At 43.9% G+C, this 22,640-nt stretch overlaps 1 protein-coding gene across 4 annotated transcripts; it reads left to right on the top strand.

The window, feature by feature from the left end:
- The first annotated feature begins 1,690 nt into the window (after positions 1-1,690).
- Positions 1,691-22,637, top strand: LOC124210461 (nuclear hormone receptor E75-like). Of its 4 annotated transcripts, none has more exons than XM_046608521.1 (7): positions 1,691-2,670; positions 14,798-14,886; positions 16,487-16,631; positions 17,748-17,986; positions 18,657-18,875; positions 18,956-19,130; positions 19,200-22,637. In XM_046608521.1, the coding sequence occupies exons 1-7, from the start codon at positions 1,953-1,955 to the stop codon at positions 20,921-20,923; spliced, it is 3,309 nt and encodes a 1,102-aa protein (XP_046464477.1). In that variant the 5' UTR covers positions 1,691-1,952; the 3' UTR covers positions 20,924-22,637. The 4 variants fall into 4 exon arrangements, with proteins under 4 accessions (XP_046464477.1, XP_046464480.1, XP_046464479.1 ...); XM_046608524.1 differs by lacking the exon at positions 1,691-2,670 and adding an exon at positions 6,645-7,174; XM_046608523.1 differs by lacking the exon at positions 1,691-2,670 and adding an exon at positions 9,210-9,648.
- Positions 22,638-22,640: the final 3 nt, after the last annotated feature.

Genomic DNA, 22,640 nt, shown 5'->3' with positions numbered 1-22,640 from the left:
TTATCGAGTACGACTGCTGTTGTTGCCGACCATATTCGGGAATTATTTCAAGGGCGGTTGAATTAATAGCCCGTAAAAAGTAACTACAAGAAAATGAGAGAGTTGACTGAACCGCCCTTTTTTTTTGCCTGTAGAAATGGCCACAGAGCTAAAACGAAAGCCATAATACCTGTTCAGGTGAATAAACTTACTCGACAGCGCAGGTGCGTGTTGGTGTGGAACGTTTAAATTTAGCGGGGCAAACAAAAAAATGGAGGCAATTTTATTTGTCAGGGTCTGGTTATTTATTTATTTTTTTTTTGCGTGGGAAATAATTTCAATTGGTTTTATTTATTTCATGGGGATATCATCAATTCCAGGAACATTTCAGGCTACGAAAACATTTCACTCTTCTTCTTATTAAAAATGTGTTGGTTGTTTATTTTGTTTTCGGCCATTTGCGGAATCGGATTTCAGAAAGAAAAATTGTAATGGTAAAGTTGTGTTGGAATATGTTTTTTAATGAGCTTCTTAATTTATTTATTCGTCAAGCGAAACTGTAAGTGAACCGAAAAAAAGAAACGATGACCTTTCGAACCGGAAAATCCTTTTATCAATTTAATATAAAATGTGCACCAACTACACCATCCAGTGGATTCATATAAAAATAAGACGAATGAAGAAGACCAAAGGTGAGTATGATTTTCCACAAAAGGTGAGAATAAAAGATAATGATTTCATCCAGCGTTAAAACGCCGGAAGAAAAACGACGTTATTAAATCGAGAGCTTTTATATAATACTACATAATATAGGGTTACACAATGTGGGCTCGATGATGGCGTAGGGAGAAAAAACAGAGGGGTGAGAGAGTGAAAGTGCCGTGGGGAGCAGATGGCGGATGGCGGAACACATGGATACCAGAAGCGGACACACCTTCCTTACCCGTAAGTTTTTGGTGTACACAGGAAGAAGGGAGGGGGGAATTGTCCGTTGACAATGACCTACTTTTGATTATTTCTTTACCCTAACGCATTTCTATGGGTTTTTTATGAGGTCATCTGATCCATCGCGCAGTTTTTGCGTGACCTACTTCAATGGCATTCATTCCGGAAAGAAGACAAATAAAATGGCGCGATCCTTGAGAAAATTTAAACGAGAATTTGACCGGACATAAAAGGAATTGAAAACAATATCATCCATTCCGCCAGCCACAAGGTTATTATTTGCCAACATTTCCTTGTATATATCTCTTGTGTGTCTTTATTCAGTTCCTCATTTGTCGGTCACGAATTCAGTTCCGGTATCCTTGCGTCAGTGCGGTTTTTATTCACGACACGCTGCGCCTTGTAGGGTTTTCCCACCCCCAAGCTAAGTTATACTCTATTAATTGAGTGTTAACCTTCCAAGTAGGTGGTAGTAACAAGGCTAACGTTGAATTATATTTTGATTATTCCAGAAGCGCGATCATCTTTTTTTAAATTTGGTCAACTGACGTGACGAATGGCGCCGATAGGTGGCCCTGAGGCGGTTCGCCCTTGAAAATCGTTGTGTGTGTAATCTATCGACAAACCAAAAAAGAAACTGAAAGTTTTGTTTCACACACACATAGGTGCACACACACACATAGAGAAGTGTGTCGGCGGAGGGGAAGTGTGTGTGTTGGTAACCTTCACTGTGAACGCCACACACACACACACAGTACACACCGAGCCAAAAAGGCCTTGAACATTGGGCTCTCCGGAATAAAGGGGGCGGGTTTTCTTTTCCCTCCCTCTCCAGTCCCAGTCCACCCTACTAGCCGACTGCACGGCCACACTCACTGTTCAGACGTTGCCCATCGTTCTTGACGTGCGTTTCTCACCTCTCTCTCTCTCTCACATTTATAACTCTGATTTAATTTCTCTCTCTGTTGCTCTATTCCGTTTGCGTAGATGACTCAGACTAGTTGTTATTTTACCTATTTAATAGTATAATGGCTGTCGAGACAACTGTGGCTGATAGTAGTGAAACAGTAGTGATGAACCGTGATCCAGTTGAAGGTAATTCTAGCAGTTCCAGTTGCAATAGTCTTAGTGAACAAGCCTCGCCGGATAGTTCCTGTGTCATGATGGATGAACAAATTCAAACGACGGATCAACAGGAGACTACCAACGGTGCTGCGATGGACACGCCACCGAGGAGACAGAGTAGTGTTATCCGACTCATCCGCCCGGAATTGTTGATGAAAGAAGAACACGTGTTGAGTGCGACCGACTTGTCTGCTCCCAGGATCGATGTCATTGTCAATCCGCACCAATTTCAACCGGAATTCCGGCCCATGATGATGCAGCAGCAGCAACGTCGTGCAGTTAAACGTCCATCGCTTCCGCACAATGGCAACGCTTCCGCCGTTGTCTCGTCGTCTACCAGCCCAGGTCCTTCGAGCCACACTCCGCCTCCACCTCAACAACCGGTACAACAACAACAACGTTCAAACAACAACAATATCGTCATGGGGCCACCTCCACCACCTCCGCCGGCTCTTCTATCTTCACCTCCGGCTGTTGCTCTTCCCAAAAATGGAGGTCCTGTAGCCAAATCGCCACCCACCGGCGGTCGCATCCGCAAATCCACTGCCGGCACCCATCGTCGTCATTTGGCATCATCGCTGGATCACGCCGAAGAGCCTTCCAGTTCCATTCCCGAAATTGGTAAGTCCTGTCAATGAGACTAATCCTCCCGAAAATCTAATTTTGTTCACCCAGTCTGGGGCGAAAAAAAAGAGGGGTTTTAATTGAATTACGTAAATGTCTGGATGTGACGAAACACGTAAGGACATTTTTTAACGTTTGCACTTGAACGACTTCCGTTGCCGTAGGCGGACGGCAGACCGTGAAACCCGTGATTGATTCCCGCGTGGCCTTGAGGTTCAAATAATGATTTGGGTCATGACCAGCAGTCCCCATATTGTATTGTGTGCATGTATTCCGGGAGTCTCTCTTTTGTGTTTCCGGAAGAAATCGTTGCTAGTCATTGTTCTTTTGAAATCGACGTCAATGATGGCCTTGGGCACCAACGAAAAAGATCAATAACTTTTCACCCGCCATTTATTCATTTTTTCAAAATGGCGAAATTTTTATTTAAATTTGGTCAAGGTCATTTCAAAGCTCTTCTTCTCCCTCCAATTAGCATAAAATGGTTTCCCTTTTTATTTTTTGGTTTAAATTTGAATATTCAAACTCATTTTATTTCAAATCGCCACGTGTATTCAAGCGAAAAGATTTCAGATCAGGAAATCCACTCAAGGGCATCGTTACCATATTTCTACTGGGCGGGAATAACAAGATGCGGGGCGTGACAAGGCCAGCAGTCTTGTAAATGTATATCCGTCGTTCGTTCGTTCCCAAGGATTTTTCATATCAAGTAATTGTAAAAATTTTCGTACCATCTTTTTTTATTTTTTCGATGTGACCCCCAAGGTCTTCTCCTACCGATGAGGCCGTGAGAAATCGTGAGTCTTCGTGACTGGCCAACGTCCAAACTTTTTTACCGTCAAGGCCAAGACACACGGGTCCGCTGCTGACAAAAAGAAGGTCAAGGCCAAATTGTTTTTCTTTCCCCCCCGTCTTTATAGGGGTTGGTGTGGGGGTGGGTGGGTAAATAGAAGGAAATATTATCAACGCCCCATCCGGAAGATTTCAAGGTTTTCTCTCGGTATCTGACGTCACACGTGTGCGCTTCCATAACGAATCATCTTCGGCCGATTTCCAAGGTGACTTGGCGCGAATCTCATCGATCCAAACCAACCAGTATCGATCCCGGCAACTTTTTTTCGTTTCTTTTGCTATTTCATTTTCAAGGTCGACAGCATCGCGCAGCTGCACACGGACGTCAACACCCCGTTCAAGGTCGCAATGTCAACCGTCCGATAGGGAGCGCGCATTATTCATTTGCCAGAGAGGGTGTACGGTAGACAGCGCCACCATACTTACGATTGAGGTCATACTTTTTTCGGGCAGACATTTTTCGCTCGAGTGAAAGCGCATTTTCTATTCTACATGTAATAATGTTACGTTTATATTTTTTCCTCCCCTACACTACGGGGGGGGGGAATTTTGACCTCAATATCCTTAAAATGTGTGTGTTGTCCTAAAAGCGAAAAAACGAGACTCTTATTTGAGGGTGGAATTGGGGTCATGACGAGAAAGTAGTTCACTATTTCCGAAAAAGATGTTAGATCATAGGCAGGAGAAAGCGAGTTCTACTTTCTCTTTCGGGGGAGGCCTATTTTTCTTCTGGGTATAACACACTTAAAAAAATAACATGAAGAGACATGTATTTTTTAGCGTTACCCGGATACCAGCAGACCGCAAAAAAGAGCGCGGGAGCCAGTGACCGGCTCCAAGGTTACCTACCTCTCTCTCTCTCTCTTTTCACGGAAATTTGGTGGTATTTATGGAGGCGAAGAAGAAGATTTTTATTACAAGGTCGATGTTCGCTCCGGTCGTTTACATAGTTCCTCCTCAGCACCTCCTCCCATCATAATAATTTTTTGAATAAATAAAAAGCCCGCCGGTTTTTGATTCAAAATGCGCTGCATTTATGCAAATCTTTCTGGTTGTCGAGGTCACACAGACAGCTGCTGCCAGAGCATTGCACCCACATCCCCCTTTTGTTACATCTCTCGAAATAATAACGAACCGTTTCAATTTTTACGGAACGAAGCGAATCGAAAGAAAAAAGGAAAAAAGTCATTTTTCCCAAACTGAACAGCTGTTGACCTTGACGAATTAGCTTCATTCGAGTTGTAGATTCGGCCGCTAGATGGCAGCGCAGCGCTGAACGATTTAAAAATACATCCAAGGTCACATTTTCTTTTCTTATTAAAAACGTCGAGTTGATGAACTTGCAACCTCCAATTGCATCAGTCGACGATTTGAGTCAATTAAATTATTTTTTTGGTAATCAATATGTAAATGAGATAGAGACTCTTGTGTGATCTATTTTCACTTTTTGGGCGATGCGAGCTGCCATCTGTGTGTGATGTCGATGATTAAGATGACCGATGCTCTCATTCGAGTCCGATGATCCTGCCGAAATGAGGACGTGTTGTTCGCTGGGCGAAAGAAGGAGAGCCTGAATTTTTGTAGATCAAAAGAGTCGCAAGCGAGAGAGAGAGCGTTGGCCTAATAATTAAATGAAAGCGACATCTTTGGGAGAAAACGTTTGGTTGGGCAGAAGAAGAAGTCCATTTAAAAAAAAAAGGGAAAATGAGGACAGAATGGAAAGGGGCGCGATTGTTTGTTTTTTCTTTTTCCTTTCCTTGTCTTGTTTGGTACAATATCCAATTTTTTACTTAAGCAATTTTAATCGCTCTCTCTTTCGTTTATTTATTTATTTTTTTTAAATAATTCTTAAACGGTGTTTGTTGCCTCACTAGGAAATCGTTTCAACCGCACAATCAATTTATCAATTAAGTATTTTTTTTTTATTTTTAATAAAGTGCGCAAAACGACTTCCGTTAATGAAACCTCATTAAGCCGACCGTGTACGAGAAGGGACAAGAGGGTTCGTTTTTCCACGATTGTGTGTGGAGTACATGGGTTTTTTATATGACCGAGTTTTCATTTTCAAATTTGGGAGAGAAAAAATAAAAATTTAGGATTTTTGCTTTAGGTTGCGGCCGCTAGAGCTGCGCTGCTTCAAGTACACATAGGGCTCCCCCATCGTCCGTCACATGGGCGAGAGAATTTCATCAACTCTCTTCGACCTAGTGACACGATTTTCCGTCTTTTCCATTTGGTTGTTTGGGGCCAACGAACTTGCACTTTCGATAGGCATGGTGGGTCCATTTTTTTCTCTGTTTTTGGCACGTTTCACTGCCTCTCTGGTCAAGGAATAACACCTTGCGATGAAAGTGTTTTCTAATTGTTTTATCGGATAATCTGAATCTTGCATCCACACACAATCGATTGCACTTTTTAAATTGTCGACAAATTTCGGTTGTTCTCAATTTCTCTCCTTTTCAAGGAGGGTTTCTCGCGTGAGAAAAACTTTTCCCTTCATATTGGAAAAAAAAAAAAAACTTTCTTTCTCTTTTCGATCAGGAAATTGGACTATGACTGTAATTATATTTGCGCTGGATGTTTGATGGATCGAGTCTTAAAAAAAAACCTGTCCGCCAAAAATGGAATTTTCGGGGACAATTATAATTGAGGTCGAGTGTGAATTTAATTCTTAGTGACTGCCTTTTGATTCTAAATGGGTGACAGAGATATTGTGTAAGGATTGGGTTTCGATTCTGCGGATTTCGGAGTAAAAGTGATGTTGATGACCGCTTGGCCCACAATCGGGGCTGTTAGTAGGTCACCGTGCTACTAGTCATTCTTTATAGTACTACAACAGTTGTAGTAGTAATAGTAGTAGTGGGGGGATATACATAGCACTAACCTACACCTTACCAAACCATACCTGTGTGTAGCCGCACAGAAGGGAGAGTTTATTTCTGAAGAAAAAAGAAAAAAGCAGAGCCGGGCGAAAGTTTTTTCGATATAAGAAAACGGGGAGGAGCGAATCTGAAGAGAAGAAGAGAGAAAAGCCGAAGGAGGACGGGCGAAAGTTTTTTTCTTTCTTTATTTTTATATTTTTTCCCCTCCGCTAGCTCCCGCGTTTGGACCTTCACATATTCAAAAGCGGTCCCGCGCGCGCATATCCACGCTGATACTAGGTCGCACCTCCTACTCTCTCGACTACTAGCCCTCCTCCCTAGTGTGGTGGTGTTTCTTTTTTCGGTGCAAGTGGAGAGCAAAGTGAAAATGAACGAAAGTCAGTCTTGAACCGTGCAGCACCCACTGTTGATCCAGCAGCCGATCGATCCGGCTCTCTTGATACAAATCTCTCTCGTGTTGTTGTTTCTACTTCACAAGTTTTCCTTCTTTTATCTTATGAACAAAAGTGTGTGTTTGCTCATATCCAATCGAGTAAACTGAGATCCCGCAAAGTCAAAAAAAGTGATTGAACGAAACAAGTTTGAAATTGAAAAAACAATTTTGAAATTCCTCGGTGAGTTTAAGGAGATGACGGTTGAGGATTATTTTACCGACGAACTGATTTATTCCGAAAGGATGTGCGTTGCCGATCGCAAAGAGATTCCATCCATGGCGTCGTCGAATGTCAACGACAGCGACACTGAATTATTGGGACGCGTCCTTGCAGGTAAAAAAACCAAAAACTTAAATTTTAAAAAATTGATTTAAAAGATGGAGGGAACAAGTCGCCATTTTATTGAAGGGAAATTTCCAAATAGCGAATCTTTTAAAATAAAAAAAGAAGAAGAAAAGCGATAGTGGACGAGATTGAAATAGGTAGCGCAAACACATAGAACTCTTGTGTGTGTGTATAGAGAGTAGGGGAGGGGAAAGGGGGGCGGCGTGAGTGACCGGGAATGAGGGCAGTGAACGACCGGGGCCGATGCCCCGGCGTCCTCGTTTCGCTCCCTCTTGCTGCCTCCCCCCCCCCCCTTCTTGTGCCAACTTTCATTTTTACCTCTGGCTTCTAACAAAAAGCAAAAACTTTTGTTCATTTATTTCCGAAAAATCCCGAAAAATGTCTCAAACTTGAAATGCGGACAGAGTTGATGATTTGAACTTGATTGCGTCACCAATCATTTTTTAAATTGAAAAAGAAACAACCAAATTTGAGATGACTCAAATCAGTCAAGGTCCTTATAGAATCTGAACGCCGAGATTAGGCAACTCTGAAAAAGAGCTGCGCGTGTAGGAGTTGGTGTGTGTGTGAGTGGGCACACATATCTTTCGTTTAAAAAACTCCTTGAAAAATTCAGTGCTATACACGCACAGCACACACACATATGTGTGGGGTGGTGGTGGGGGTTGCCATGACGACCCGCTCGAGTTCATCGCTCTGGCCTCGAAGAAAGTAGGTTAAGGCGAGTCTGAAATACACAGGCAACTCACGAAATCAAAATGAAGAAAAACGGATCCAGATGCCTGTTTGTTTTTTTGGCCTGTTGTGATTTGCACGAATCGGCATCTACGTGATTCCCGCCATCCCCTATTATTTTATCCCCTTTTTTCATTTGATTATTTGTGAATCGTGCTAGTCAAATATCTTCGATTGAATGAATGACATGGTAAATATGATCTAGAACATTTTGGGGTTTTTCGTCTGTGATGATTATGCATACGTAACTGTTCGATTGAGAGGTGCGTGTTGTGTGTGTTTGGAGATAGCGGCGGTTCGTGACCGACTTGGCGGCCACTGCTCTCGGGACTTTTGGAACACACAAACAGCACTGGATGAAAAAATAAAAAAAGACGCGACAGTGGAGAGGTTAGGTAGGTGGTGGTAGGGCGCCGATTGCGGTTGACGGTGTGACGTTTTTTTTTCTGAGGGAGTGAAAGTGGGTGGTGGTGGTGGTGTGTAGGGAGTGGATGAAGGCATAAAAGAGAGAGTGCAACGGACTAGTCTCCGTGCAGGGTGGATGACCTAGATTAATCTCTCTCCCCATCTTGCTGCTGCAGCCTGTCTTTTGTCTTTCATCCATCTTATTTTCTTTTGACACTCTCACTGGCCCACAATGGGGTTGGGCCAGCCGACGACAGATGGCGCTGCTGATGGGGCACTGGCAGGATCCCTGAAAATAGACAAATGTGAATGTGTAAATTATAAATAAATCACCCAAAAAGAAGAAGAACAAGAGGAGAAAATGAACGAATGTTGAGCACGCGACAAGGGCCGTTCGGGTTGCACACACACATGTTACGCGCGCGGTAAAATGATTCCTCCTCTTTTCAATTGCGCTTGCGCCAGCGCGATCCTTGGACGGCTTCGTCCTTGGCACGCTTTTTCGTTCAGCGTCGGTCGTTCAACCCCTGCGTCGTTCCAATTGTTTATTATTCACCCTGTTGGGTTTTGTCGACCAACTTTTCCCATCATTCATTAATCATCGCCCTAATTTTTAACAATGATTAACTTGATGATTCCCTAATAAGCTGAAACTAAAAGGTGCATGTCGTAATGTGGCCATAATCAGCTGAGATTAGTTGCACATGCAGCGGGAATTGGACTTTTGCACCTTTTGAGAAATAATAAAAAAATAAAATCAGCCCGGCGAATGAGGGTGGGGGGGATGTTGATTGGAACGCAGGCGCGCAAAGTGGGGGGAGGTGGTGGGGGTCCGGCGCCCACCGCCGACTTGTGTGCGTATATGCCACAGAGAGTTTAGTGAGTTGTAGAGTGCATTGGCCTGTGCGTTGAACGTCGTCGCAACTCACTTGCTCCTGTAATCTCGTGGGTGATAGAAGCACAGACGTAAATCAGCACAACAACAACCAATTAGCAATTAGTGTTCTGTGTGACAGTTGTGTGAAAAACATTTTTAATTCAATTTAAAAAAAAAAAAAACAGAAGAGAGAGAAAAAGTTTTGCGATGAAAGTGCAAAATCGTAATCCTGTCAAAAATGAGGTGACGGAGGAGAAAGGGAGAAAGTCTGCGGAGAAAGTCTTTAACACGACTCTACTGGTAGACGGCCGGCTGTTGGAAAGTGAACCGTCATCTCCGGTTTCTCTTTCACCTCTTCCCTTGCTGGCCACCGCTGCCACCACCACCATGGGCCAATTTTTCTGGTCCAGTCAACCGACACACTCTCACCTCATCTTCTCCGAAGGTATCATCGCTTAAACTCATTCCCGTTTTGTCCTACTTAACGGGAAAATCTTGAAAAAACATTTTCTCTGTCGAAATTTTACTTTTCATTTTTTATTTCAATCGGTCATCGAACTGAGGTGATTAAAAAGAGTCCTGATAAAGGAACGAAAAAGTGTGTCTGTGTCTGTGAGTTGCCAAACAGCTTTATTTTAAAGCTGCGACTCACAGATGTGGCCGTCAGTCGGTTGTTACCCAATCATATAGTCGGTATCAGTCGTGTGCATTTGTATTTTGCCCTATTTTTCACGGCCTCGGGGTGACTGCCCGCTCGTTCCCTGACGTCACTATCTGCGACAGCGCAATCTGCTTTTATTTATCATCATCTTACCGATCAGCGACACATTTTCGGTCTGTTCCTTTATTGGAACTGAAACACGCACAGAGTTTTGTCCAGTCCGTTTATTATGAATTCCAGATTCGGGCAAAACAGGCGATTGGATGAAAGTCTTTTTTTTTTTGGTTCCCTTTTATTATTTTGTCGGAACAAATAAATACAACTTATGTCAGGGCTGTTTGAGAGAGGGGTTCGATGTAGGTCACTTTCGCTATAAGCGCACTCGCCTGGTTCATCGAACTCTTGGCCACCCGATGACGTCAAAGCGACCCCCCAACCCCACTCTGTTTGGTTTGCCGATCTTTTTTCGCGAACCAGTTTATCGATCGACCGCTAGATGGCATCACTTCCCATTTCTAAAAAAGAATCCCCCCCAATGGGTGGGAACGTGCACGAGGTGAATGGACACATTTGTGTGTGACTGGGGAGTCTAGCCACCGCCTCCTCCTTTTTTTAAAAAAGAAACTGGGGGGAAAGGCGGAGCCAACTCACAGGGGTACTGGATCGATTCGGAGGTCGTCGCCCGACAAGTAGGTCACGGCCAGCTCCCTCCGGGGCAATGGTCTCCCCCCAAGTAGCGCACGAGGCTATCGCAGTGCACTGCACTCTCTCCTCTTTCCTTTTTTTTTCCAGCTTGGCTTCGACCGACCGACGAGAGGGGGGGATGAATTCTAAAAACAGGAATTTTTTTTTCCTTTTTCCTGTCTTGTGTTTTTGTCGGCCTCGTACGTACATAGGGGGGAGAATCTAGTTCAATCCTCCCCCTCAAACAAGGGAAAGTTACGTTAGGGTAACAACCGAAAATTTAGGGGCTCCTAAAAATATTCCAAATTCTTTTCGAGAGAAAGTTGTTGCAACCCCCCCACTTGTCTACGTAAAAATAACCCACACACATGGCAAATATAATTTCGTGCTAAAGAACTTTATCGATGACACGTTTATACACGTGTTTTTTCGGGGGAAAAAAAGGAAAACCGAAAGTTTTTCGTTCAAAATGTTCTTCGACTCGTATTGAACAAGGAGTCGTTTTAAGCAAAGCTTTTCCAGTGTGTTTGGGGGGGGGGGATTGTTTTTCCTTCTTTTCTGGATGTGTCAAAAGTCAGTAGTTCACTAGGTTCAAGGATAAAAGTAGAAATGTTTTGGGCAAGTTGTGATTAACAGGATTATTCCGGAACAGAGAGACTGAAAAAGCTGGGCCATGAGAAAAACTTTCTGGGGAGGATATAAGTCAAAATCAAAAACACAACAATTTTATCCGTCGAGGTCAGGCGGTCATTGGCCCATTCTTGTTAGTCCCCCCCAACCGTATCGATACCCTTTTTGTGTGTGTCTGTCCTCGATGAATATTCAAATAAGATAAGAAGTGAACGACATCTGACCGAGGCTAAAAGAAAGGGAAATAAGAAACAAAATAAATCCAAGTCAAAAGGAAATAAAAGAACAGTTTTGTTTGTTTGTCTGTTTTTTGAAGTAAAAAGTTGACAATAGAAATGGAAAAAAAGAAAAAAAAAAAGATGCGAACGACCGTGACTGAACTCGAGTGAACCAGGTAGTTGTGTGTGTGTGTGGAGTTTGCGGGACTTGAGCGCCGCCGCTGCCACCCGGCGGGAACGACCGCAATCAACCCCGCACACACACACACACACACACACACTAGCCCAAAAGTTATTTAGTATCAACTCTTTTTCTTTATTCTCCACTCTCTCGGCCATGCACGCGTTCTCGAAACCAAAAACCGTAAAACGTATTGTCCCAATGTTATACACTGCCTCCATTGAAAATGGATGTTTTCTTTCGGCACAGTACCGTTTCAGCTTTTGATTATTGCAAATAAGTTTAAATCCTACGATTTTTGCGATGATGCTACAAGTTGATTCAAAGATTAACTTCTATCAACTGTAAACCGAATTACAAAATAGCTTGTTTTCTGTAAATGAGTTTCAACTTACTCAGAGCAATTCATTTGGTCCGAGTTTGTTAATCATATCAAAGTAGATGAATCCAGAAAAATGAGAAGTTGATAGGTGGAAATGGTGGCAAGTTGGTGGATTGGTGTAAGTAGACTATGGAGATCAATAAAAAGTTGGTCAAAGACTTTCGGTCAGAGACTTGACCGGTAAAAAGAGAGTGCAACGTCCAAACGATGAAAGGGAAAAGCGCAGGTGTGTGTCGGTCACCCTCCCGGAGAAGAAAAAACCGTTACATGTACGACGGGATTTATCGTCCAGCTGCGGGAAAAAATATAAAGAATTTTCCCCAAAAAAAGTTTTGCTAACCAAGCCCGCCCCAAAGTCGTAAAGAAGAAAAAAACACCTTTCCTCTACCACCTAAAGAGTTGTGTGTGTGTGTGTATAATCATAACAACGGCCGGCAACGTGAGCAGAGGACGTTCGGCCAAGGTGGTGCGTTGACCTCCTTCTCCTTTCCTCTTAGTACACATTTCTTATAGAGATGTTGATTCTTGTTATCTGAATTGTTTTTTGGTTTGGTTTTTTCTTCTTTTATTTCTTCATTGGGTATTCCAAACGCCAAGTTGACAAAATCCGGGGAATAACGAAAGAACTGTCGCCAACGGTTGGTTTGTTTTAATTTGGTAGTGTCAACACACTCCCGAATTCAACTCCCGACAGAAGATAAAAGAAAACAATACGCAGACACTGGGGATGTAATTTATTTTTTACGGGAGCGTAACGCGCTACCAGGCAGATAACCCGTTACTTGTTGTTTTTCCCCTCATTTCTTGGAACAACAGCGAAAAGGCAAAGCAGTTACACATCTTAAATTTAGAAAAAAAGAAATATAAAAGATTTGATGGGAAATTATTGGCTAATACACAATTCCTTTGAATCCGGCCAATGACCAAGTGCAACAACCCCTTTTGGCTTCTAGTTGTTGTTGTTGACATTTGCTTCCATTCATCCGAAATTGTTTTGTTGTTTTTTAGTTCAATCAACCTGCTGATTAACCCTCCTGTGATTCTGTCGACCTTGATTTGAAACAAGGTCACGAGAACCCCCCCATTTAACTCTCGCTGGAAGCTCCTGGAAAGAAAAGACCAATGAACCCGATTCACCTTTTCTCATGGCCTTAATTTCGAACGAAACCATCAACGAGTTTGACATTTCCTACGTGATGGTACACACGAGCAGACGAAGAAGAAAAACATTTCAAGGCCAGAAAATGGGTTTTTTGTTGTGTTAAAAAAAAAGAGTCTTTTGGGTATCCGGAGAGTGAAGGACACACTAGTGGCCTCTTGTTTGATTTATCTCTTTTTTCTTCCTACCCATGGACAGCAGCTCCCTTTTACCTGTTCTCACGACTTTTTAGACAAGGCTCCTTCTTAAATGATAATCACGATTCGACTGCTGCTGCTGCTGCGTGCTGCGGCACAACTCCCCAAGTTCAACGCCCGGCACGCAGGAGCATTGGCACCGGCGGCTGAACGCCGAGTCTACCAGCCAGAGAGACTTAAAAAAACAAAAACCTTCTATTTCCTTTTATGAATTTTTATTAATTCAACTGCTGCGCACCTTGACATTGCAACAACGGAAACAAACTTTTTGAGTCAATTTTCCTTGAAATTGAAACTTGAATTTTTCAGACGACAAAATTTTTATTTTAATTCTTCTCTACCGTAAGTCGGAGAGAAATGGACGAAAAGCGCAAAGTCGGCGTCGTGAGCGTGAAGCAGTTCAAGGTAGATAACCTCTTGGAAACGGCGGCGGTTATAGAACCCACCTCCTCGTCGTTTCCTTATGGCCACCTCCTCCCTCCTCCTCCTGCTTCTTCTTCATTCCCTTTGGGCAAGTGGGGGGGGGCGACTTTAGGGGCCGGTACTTTCACTCTCATCTTTTAGTCGCTAGATGTTCGCCTCTGCGCACACACTACTACACTCTCCCCCCTCCCCAACAAGAAAAGAGAGGACCACTCTATTCGTATTAAGGTGGATTTTTGGAAACACTTTCTTTCAGTGTCTTGTTCATCGCCGTCGTGTGCGAAAGTGATCGAATTCGGTGCCTTTTTATATTTTGAATTTTGAAATTTTGACAAAAGGGAATTTGATTATTTTTTATCCAAACCAAAAATGAGAAGTGAAATTGTTGTGGGCGGTGAGAATGGCAAAGAGCCTACTGAACCTTCAGTTTTAATGTTGCAAAATATGGCGGTACATCATCATCATCATCAGGATCCTTGCTCGCGATCCGTCATCATCCATCCGCCGTCGCATCATCAAGTTGTTCAGCAACAAATGGTGAACGATGTCGTTCATCCGCCAGTTTCAACAATGTTTGCACCTCCTTTGCCCATTCAGAATGAGAGGAGAGAATTTCGTGAGCCTGAACTCGATATAGGTTCGTTTTTCTTAAATTTAAATTTAAATTGAATTCAGTAAATTGTGAAATGGAGGAAGTCATTCGTCGGACAAGGTCAGGGCGGATAAAAACCAGACAGTTTTTTCGTTATTTGAATGATTTTTGGCGGCCATGTTGACGTATTGAGTCGGTCAGTGACCGAATTGAAGGACTTTTTCTCCTTTTTTTTCCTTCTGCTAACAGCTGAGTCTCTTATTTTCCTTTTCGAATGAGCTCCTCCCACCAACCGGTTGGTGCTCCTCCCACTTCCACTCGATTTGAAGGTCAACCTGTGTGTGTGACGCACGAGACTTTCAATCGTTGCGCTCTTTAAAACCCAAACGGAATTTTCACTTGTTTGATTGTCTATTCACGCACAAAACAAATTGTAACGTTTCTTGTTTTAATTGGAAATTTTGCAGAATTTGACGGAACGACTGTCCTGTGCCGCGTTTGCGGAGATAAAGCTTCCGGCTTCCATTATGGCGTCCATTCGTGTGAAGGCTGCAAGGTAAGCAAAAATGTTTGGTTTAAAATCATTTGTAGATTAAGAGAGAAGAAAAAAAAATTTTAATTTGGGAAGTTGTTACCCAATCATCAAATCGGTCGTTCACCTGTGGGTCACTGTCACTTTCTGTGGATATTGGTAGTCTCGGTCCATCCGTTTGAAATTCTGCCGGCGGCTAAATTACCGTCTGCGCCTGGAAAAAAAAATAAAAATAGGCGGCGCTAGCGTCGCCGGCGCAGAGGTTAGTGGCCCGTAAAGCGACCGTTTCCCCGCACACACCGAAAAATAACCAAGCCGCCCGAAGCGGAACAACAAACAACTTCCCACCAACCAAAGCGCAACTTAATATTATTACGCATTTCTAGTCCCTTTTGCAATCCACAACATGACCACAATAGCCCCCGCCAATGTGTAATACCTAACGGAAACAAACAAAAGTTACCATTTTTATTTTATTTTATCGAGGAAAAAAGTCAACGAACTGCCGGCCAGATTTTTATTCAATTCTTTAAAAATCGGCGACATTCGATCCGACTATTGGAAATAGGTACACTCGCACATGTACATGTAGATCTATTTACCGACGCCCAGTAAAAGTTCATCATCACTCTCCAGTATCTCTTGCACACTTATCAATTTACATCAAACAGCTCGAGTGACCCAGAGTTTATCGAATCCTTTGACCTCATTTCTAATTTTCTGGGTGGGGGAAGAAAATAAAATAAAATAAAACCCTTTTTGTTAAAGGTCATTGACCGAAGTGACGAATTCACGTGGGGGTAGTAGTTGTACAGTAGTAGTAGTATGACCCACATAAAATAGGTTGTTGCTCATCCACGAGGCCTAAATGAAATTTGTTAACAACAACACGAGGGGGGCTGGCGATCCATTTTGTTGTTGGTATCCGTCCGTATACCAGAGAGTTTTGTACAGTGTGTGTAGAGCCTTCGCTCCGGGGCAAGGTGTGTGTGTGTGTGTGAGCAGCTGCTTACAGGTGAACGACCGCCAATGACCTGTCTCTTACCTTCATCTCGATACCCTCATTTCAATCAACCACCTTTTTGCTCTCAAATGAAACAACCGACAGTTGAGCAAGTTGTAAAATGTTGTTGAGTCATCAGGATCTAGTATACATTTTTCTGATTACAGGCCGAATGAAACTGAATAAAAAATGTAGGGGATTGTGAAACGAATTCGTCATTGGGAAAAATAAAACACACAATCCCAACAACTCTCGATTTCGGTGGTAGGTCGACGACCGCGTGTGCGCGCGCGTTCACGGGGTTCGGCGACCGTTAAGTAGGGCACGGCCACAGACGTTGCACGAGCTGGAAACGCGCTTCCAAGATGCTGATTGCGTCAACTGTGTGTGTGTGAATGACGAAGGGAGGGGAAGGGTGGGTTATTCCTCCCGCTTCTACACCAGTTTACTATACTATCGTAGTAGTTGTGTACTATATATTTTGAGCGAGTATGACCAATGCACAAATGGGAAGGGAAGTCCGGCTTCCGGTAGCCCCCTTTTTATATTTAATAGATTTGGTCGAGTTCATTCAACTTTCAAATGTTGACATGTTTCATCATTTGGTTTTTGATTTTCCAGGGTTTCTTCAGACGGAGCATTCAACAAAAGATCCAGTATCGGCCGTGCACCAAGAATCAGCAGTGCTCCATTCTGCGCATCAATCGCAATCGATGCCAATACTGTCGACTCAAAAAGTGCATCGCTGTCGGAATGAGCCGTGATGGTGAGTTGTTGTTCTTTCTCTTGTATATTATTTTCCATGTCAACTAAAGTGGGGGGGGGTCAAACGTTCAGCATCCAGGAGCTATATAGTAGGAGCCAAATCATAGGAGGTCAAATTGGTGATACACTAGCAAAGCTACAATATGGGTCTTTGACCTCATTGGGAGCGAACATTTTTCTCCCGAGTTCTCGATTGTGAAATGAACTCGTGGAAAACACATACCATTTCGTCAATACTTTGGTGTAGTAGTAATAGTAGAAGAGTACCGTTGGAAACTCCGCCTACTCCATCCTGGGTCCGAGCCGGGCCGGGGCTCAATCACCACCATCTCTTCGGTGTGTAGTGTATATCCATGGCCCCAGTGAACTAGATTCTCGTTAGTCGACTAGCTCACCTCCTACCAGCCGCACGTGTGTGTCTGTTGTTCTTGCGAGTTACTTTTTCTTGTACGTTTTCCTATCAAAAGAGAGAAAGGATTATTTTCTAAAAAGTGAATGATGTGTCAAGAGTATAACGTGGCGTCCAACACGGCCGTTTTAATGTCGGCACGTCCAATGACGTGGGCTCAAAGGCGCCAATGTCGAATGGATAACAATTCCGTTCAAGGTACTTTTTCTATTATTATTATTTCCCCATACACATTTCCGATTGCTTAGATTAGAAAAGACAATTTATCCACCTTTCATGGAATGGCCAAGGTTCCTAGTTGTGGGTGGAGAGTGTTGTTGTTGTTGTTGCTGCATCCTATTTGCGTTCTAGAGATAGTTGGAAATGGGCGCCAAGGTTTCTCAGCTTCGCGTAACGACCGCTACAAGTCCCCCCTGTCGTCTATTTCCTCCCCCACCGAACCCATAACCGAACCTTAGTTGATTGTCGAAGACCATCACGAAAGCACTTGTCCACCACACTGTTCGGTTGCTTCGAGTTTTATTTAATTGAATTAGTAGAGAAATAGGAAAGTGTTTTAAGGAATGAAAGATGGATCGTTGCGGAGAAGAAGAATGGCCAATTTTAAAAAGACTTTTAATTGCAGGCCCTGATAATAATGGTGTGAATTGAAAAGTGATTTTGTGTGTGTGGATTTAATTTAATTTATTTTATTTTTATTTGTTATAGCTGTTCGATTTGGTCGTGTACCGAAGCGGGAAAAGGCCAAGATTTTGGCGGCCATGCAGTCGGTGAACGCCAGACTGGCTGAGCGTTCGCTTCCGGCCGAATTTGCTGATGAAGTTCAGTTGATGCAATCTGTCGTCCGTGCCCACATGGAGACGTGCGATTTCACCCGCGAAAAAGTCCAAATTTTGATGGCCGATGCCCATCGCCAGCCCAACTACACGGCCTGCCCACCCACTTTGGTAAGTGTAGCCGATCTTTCATCATCGAATTTTGCATTGCATAAATGTCCTGCCCTTGATGCCAATTTCCTGACGGCCACTGTCTGACTAACCGGTGGGTGACGGATAAGGTGAAGGGAAGGGCGTTAAAAGTCCCGACCTTGGGTCGTGACCATGAGAGAATTTTTTCGAACGTTCTGTTCAAGGTTGGGCGGGCGGGAGCCATTTTTCTGTTTACCAACTCAAAGTTTCCAAAGTGATTGGGATATTTCGTCATAGACCTTGAAAAAGTAAAATTGTGTTGACGTCAACAACAATTTGAAATTCCAACTGTCCCGAGTGGGGTGAGTTGGAGGTTGAAATGGAAAAATTCACGCAACTTTGGCGTGAATGTTGACGAAGCGGAAAGACAAACGGGAAGGCACTGCAGCTGTATTATATACCAAGGTCAAACATATGCCGCGTGCCATGTTTGCCAGTGCTGGGCCATTTGTTTGTTTCCACCGAAAAAATAATAAAAAATGGCCGCTCTCCCCCCCTCAAGGACGAATCTTTTTCGACATCCCGATAATAATCCTCCGCGTGCGTGCGTGTGTGCGCAGCTGTTTTTGTCCGGGGGAATAAATATCATATAATTGCGTTTTTTCATGATTGGGTGTCTAACGGTTTTTTCTGTGTTGTTATTCCACAGGCTTGCCCGTTGAATCCGACGCCAGCGCCTTCCAACGGCCAACAGCAATTGCTGCAGGATTTCTCCGAGCGCTTCCTTCCGGCCATCCGCGATGTGGTGGAATTCGCCAAACGTTTGCCCGGCTTCACCCTATTGGCCGAAGACGATAAAGTCACGCTCTTGAAACCCGGAGTCTTTGAAGTACTTCTCGTTCGATTGGCCGCCATGTTTGACTCACAGGTAAATAAGAAGAAAACGAAAAGAAAATTCGACTGGGAAATGTTTGATATTCATTTTGATTTAAATTGTTTTCATTACAGAGCAACACCATGCTGTGCTTGAACGGCCAACTACTAAGAAGGGACGCCCTTCACAATTCGTCCAACGCCCGATTTTTAATGGATTCCATGTTTGAATTTGCCGAGAGACTCAACAGCCTGGCACTTAATGACTCTGAATTGGGTCTCTTTTGCGCCGTTGTCGTCATCGCTGCCGGTAAGTTTCTTTAAACTAAAATGTTAATTTGCGACATTGAATTAATGAGATGAAATTGAAATTCTTCAGATCGACCCGGATTGAGGAATGTGGAATTGGTGGAGCGGATGCAATCGAAATTGCGATCCGTCTTGGAGAATGTTTTGAATCAAGCCCATCCTGACAAGGCTGGACTCTTTTTGGAATTGTTGCGCAAGATTCCCGACCTGCGCACGCTCAACACCCTTCACTCTGAAAAATTGCTGGCCTTCAAGATGACTGAGCAACAACAACAACAGCAGCAACAACAACAACAACATTATAATCATCATGCGCAGCAGCAGACTCCTCCCCCGACTGCCAGTCCTTGGCACAATGACAGGGACAGCTACGACGAAGAAGGTGGCGCCAAGAGTCCGATGGGATCCGTGTCCAGCAGCGGCGCTGAATCGATTTGCTCCGGCGTCGAAGGCACCTCGTCGATGAGCGATTTGCCGCTATTGGCCGCTGTTGCCGGAAGCGCTGTGCCGCTCATGTCTGGCGGCTCACACCGACGCCGACTTCGCGGCCCGTCCGAGAACGGATCATCTTCCATGTCGAGCGACGGTGAAGAAATGGATTCCACCGGCCGTTCTCTGATGAGGATGGTTGAATCGCCTCCGCGGACCCACAGCGCTGGAGCCGGAAGCAATGCTGGCAGCAGCTGCCCTTATTCAAAGATGCGCAAATTGGATTCTCCGGATGATTCCGGAATCGAATCGGGTGTGGATCGCTACGAGAAAATGTCGACGGCTTCCCGGTCGACCAACACGTCCCTTTGCTCATCACCGCGCTCTTCACTGGAAGACAAAGTCAAGGAAGTGGATGAGATGCAACATCATCACCACCATCATCATCATCATGCGGCTCCATCGGCCGGTGGCCGTGTAGGCCAGTCGAGCGTCGACGACATGCCCGTCTTGAAGCGAGTCCTTCAGGCTCCGCCTCTTTTCGACACCAACTCTCTGATGGACGAGGCGTACAAACCGCACAAGAAATTCCGGGCTCTGACGCGTTGCGCCGGAAGCAAAGGCGAAGAATCGCCGATGCGAGTGCCGGCCGTTAGCTCGCCTCCTCGCAGCTCGCCGACCTCTTCCTCTTCATCGTCTACGTCGACCGTGAGCGTCTTGTCTGCGGCTCTCAGTTCCCCTCCGGGCACGTACTCTGCCCTGTGCAGTGCCTTGACGTCACCTCCGTCGACGTCGTCGTCTTCGTTGCTGGCGTCTTCGTTGTCTTCGGGCGTCGTCAGTTCGCTGACGTCGACCCACTCGACCCTGGCCCGTTCCCTGATGGAAGGTCCCAAAATGGTCAGCACCGAACAGCAGCGCCGCGCCGATCTCATCGTCGCCAACATTATGAAGGGCAACGTGACGGGCTCATCGCCCACACCTTCATCGTCCAGCCAAAACTATTGTCTGTCACCCCTTTCCAGCAGCAGCAGCAGCAGTAACGGACAACAACAACAACAAAGAACCGTTTTGACTTCCGGTCCACTTTACGCCGGCTCATCTTCGCCATCTAGCTGGAATTACCACCACCACCAGAGGTCGTCGCCAGTGTCTCCTCCACATCACCACTCTAGCCCAAGTCCCAGCAGCAGCCGAATTCCGCAACAACAACAACAACAGCAACAACAGCCGGAATCGGTTTCTTCAGTTGGAGGCGATTCACAACCGTTGAATTTGTCGCTCAAGTCGCCCTCGTCGTCGCCGGCCAGGCCAACGACGCCAGTCACGCAACACAACAACACTCACTATTTCCCCCTTCACGCCTAAAAATGATTGACGAAGAGTTTCTCTCACCGTACCTGTGGATTGTGTGTGTATGTGTGTGTGTGTGTGTGTGTTGGATGGGGTGAGGAGGAGGAGGCATGGGGGTGATGGGGCAACTATTAAGCGTAAGAGGATCCCATTTTTTGGTTGCATCGTCAGCCGTGTTTTTGATTCGATCCCTTTCAACAACTACAACAACAACAACAGCAGCAAACAACCAACACCCTTTAAAAAAAAAAATTCTTGTACAGAATAAGAAACTGTAAACTAGTTCTTCGTTATCACCAGCATCAGTGTCGATTATTCTACTCGGTCTTTATATAATTATCTATCCCCCCCCCCACACTCCCGACCGAATCTTATATATATATATATACATAGTATATACACTTGAGTTTGATGTTCTACATGATATGATCCATTTTCCTCGTTCAAATTGAAAGGAAAAACAAAAAAAAAACTCGAATCGCGGAATTTGCCTCGCTGTTAAACAGTCCCATTTCGAAATTGGCGCGCGCGCATTTCTTTTAAATTTTTCAAAAACTTTCTTTGCGGGAACATTATTTTTTCATTTGCTGTGTTTAGCCGGTGGCGTCCAAGACGCATTTTCTCTGTGCTGTATTTTTTATTTTGAATCCCGACAACAAGGAAAGAGAATGTTTGTTAAATTAAATCGCCCACTATTTCGACGAGGTTATTTCCTTCTTCGTAAAAATTTAGAGAGAAGCCCTCTATCAAGAAATTGTCCGTGTATCGTTTGTCGTCACACCTGCTCGACCTAAAAAAATTTGTTTAAAATATTTTCAATTTTTTTTTTCATTTAAAAATTAATTTCCCGTACAACTCCCGTACGAGCATGTGACGGTCGATCTCGACATGATTTTTTCTTTTTTCGTTTCATAATTTTAAATTTGTCCCCTTAAACAAACAAAAACAAAAAAAAAAAGAAAACAATTTCGTATGCTTTTGTGATTTTTACGACGGACAACCCATTTCCTGTGAACGACAGAGTGAGAGAGAGTGATGGAAGGGTTTGAAAACATTTGGGCAGGAGCTCCTTCCATGTTTACCGTGTGTGAGTGTGGCAATCGTATTGATGATTGTTTTATCCCAGTGGAAGACACACCTTTTTCTTCGTATGTTTTACACCCCCTATCTTTATATATATTATATATATATATATATATATATTATTACAACAAAAAAATCTAATAGTGTGTCAATTTTTGTGTTTCTGTCAACATTTCGGGGGTCTCTTTTTCGGATTGGTTGAGGGGAGGGCAAAAAAACAAAAACCGAGTGATGGATAAAACTTTTTTCTTTTGTCAAGTTTCCCTTTTTCTAAATTGTAACTTGTGTCCATGAGTTGCAATGCACTCGGAATTTCTGTACTTTTTTATTTCGGTTTTTGTGTTTTTCTGTGGGAATTATGGAAACAAAAGTGATTTTCTCTCTCTGTCGTTTACTTTCAAAATTCTGTTTTTCAATTGTTGCGTGTTTCGGTTTTCTATTTGCAAATTCTTTTTCTGTTGATCGAAAGAAATTGTCATCCTCCCTACCCTCCATATATAATTCTATAACGGAATGCCTGTGTAATGTGTGTGTATCTGCGGAAAAAATTTCAAAACTGTACGTGCCGTGTGTTCTCTAATGACCGGTTAATGTAGCGCATTTCACGTGCGCAATCTAGACATTACAATTATGCAAGAATGTCAAATCG

This window comes from Daphnia pulex, chromosome 2 (assembly GCF_021134715.1).
Source record: "Daphnia pulex isolate KAP4 chromosome 2, ASM2113471v1".
NCBI lineage: Eukaryota > Metazoa > Arthropoda > Branchiopoda > Diplostraca > Daphniidae > Daphnia > Daphnia pulex.
Note: the sequence above shows the minus strand (reverse complement) of the source record. Positions and strands in the feature narration are given on the sequence as shown.

Coding starts and splice junctions, on each gene's coding strand:
- LOC124210461 (XM_046608521.1), top strand. CDS start 1,953: ATGGCTGTCGAGACAACTGTGGCTGATAGTAGTGAAACAGTAGTGATG. Junction 16,632..17,747: donor TGTCGGAATGAGCCGTGATG/GTGAGTTGTTGT, acceptor TATTTGTTATAG/CTGTTCGATTTGGTCGTGTA. Junction 18,876..18,955: donor CCGCCATGTTTGACTCACAG/GTAAATAAGAAG, acceptor TTTTCATTACAG/AGCAACACCATGCTGTGCTT.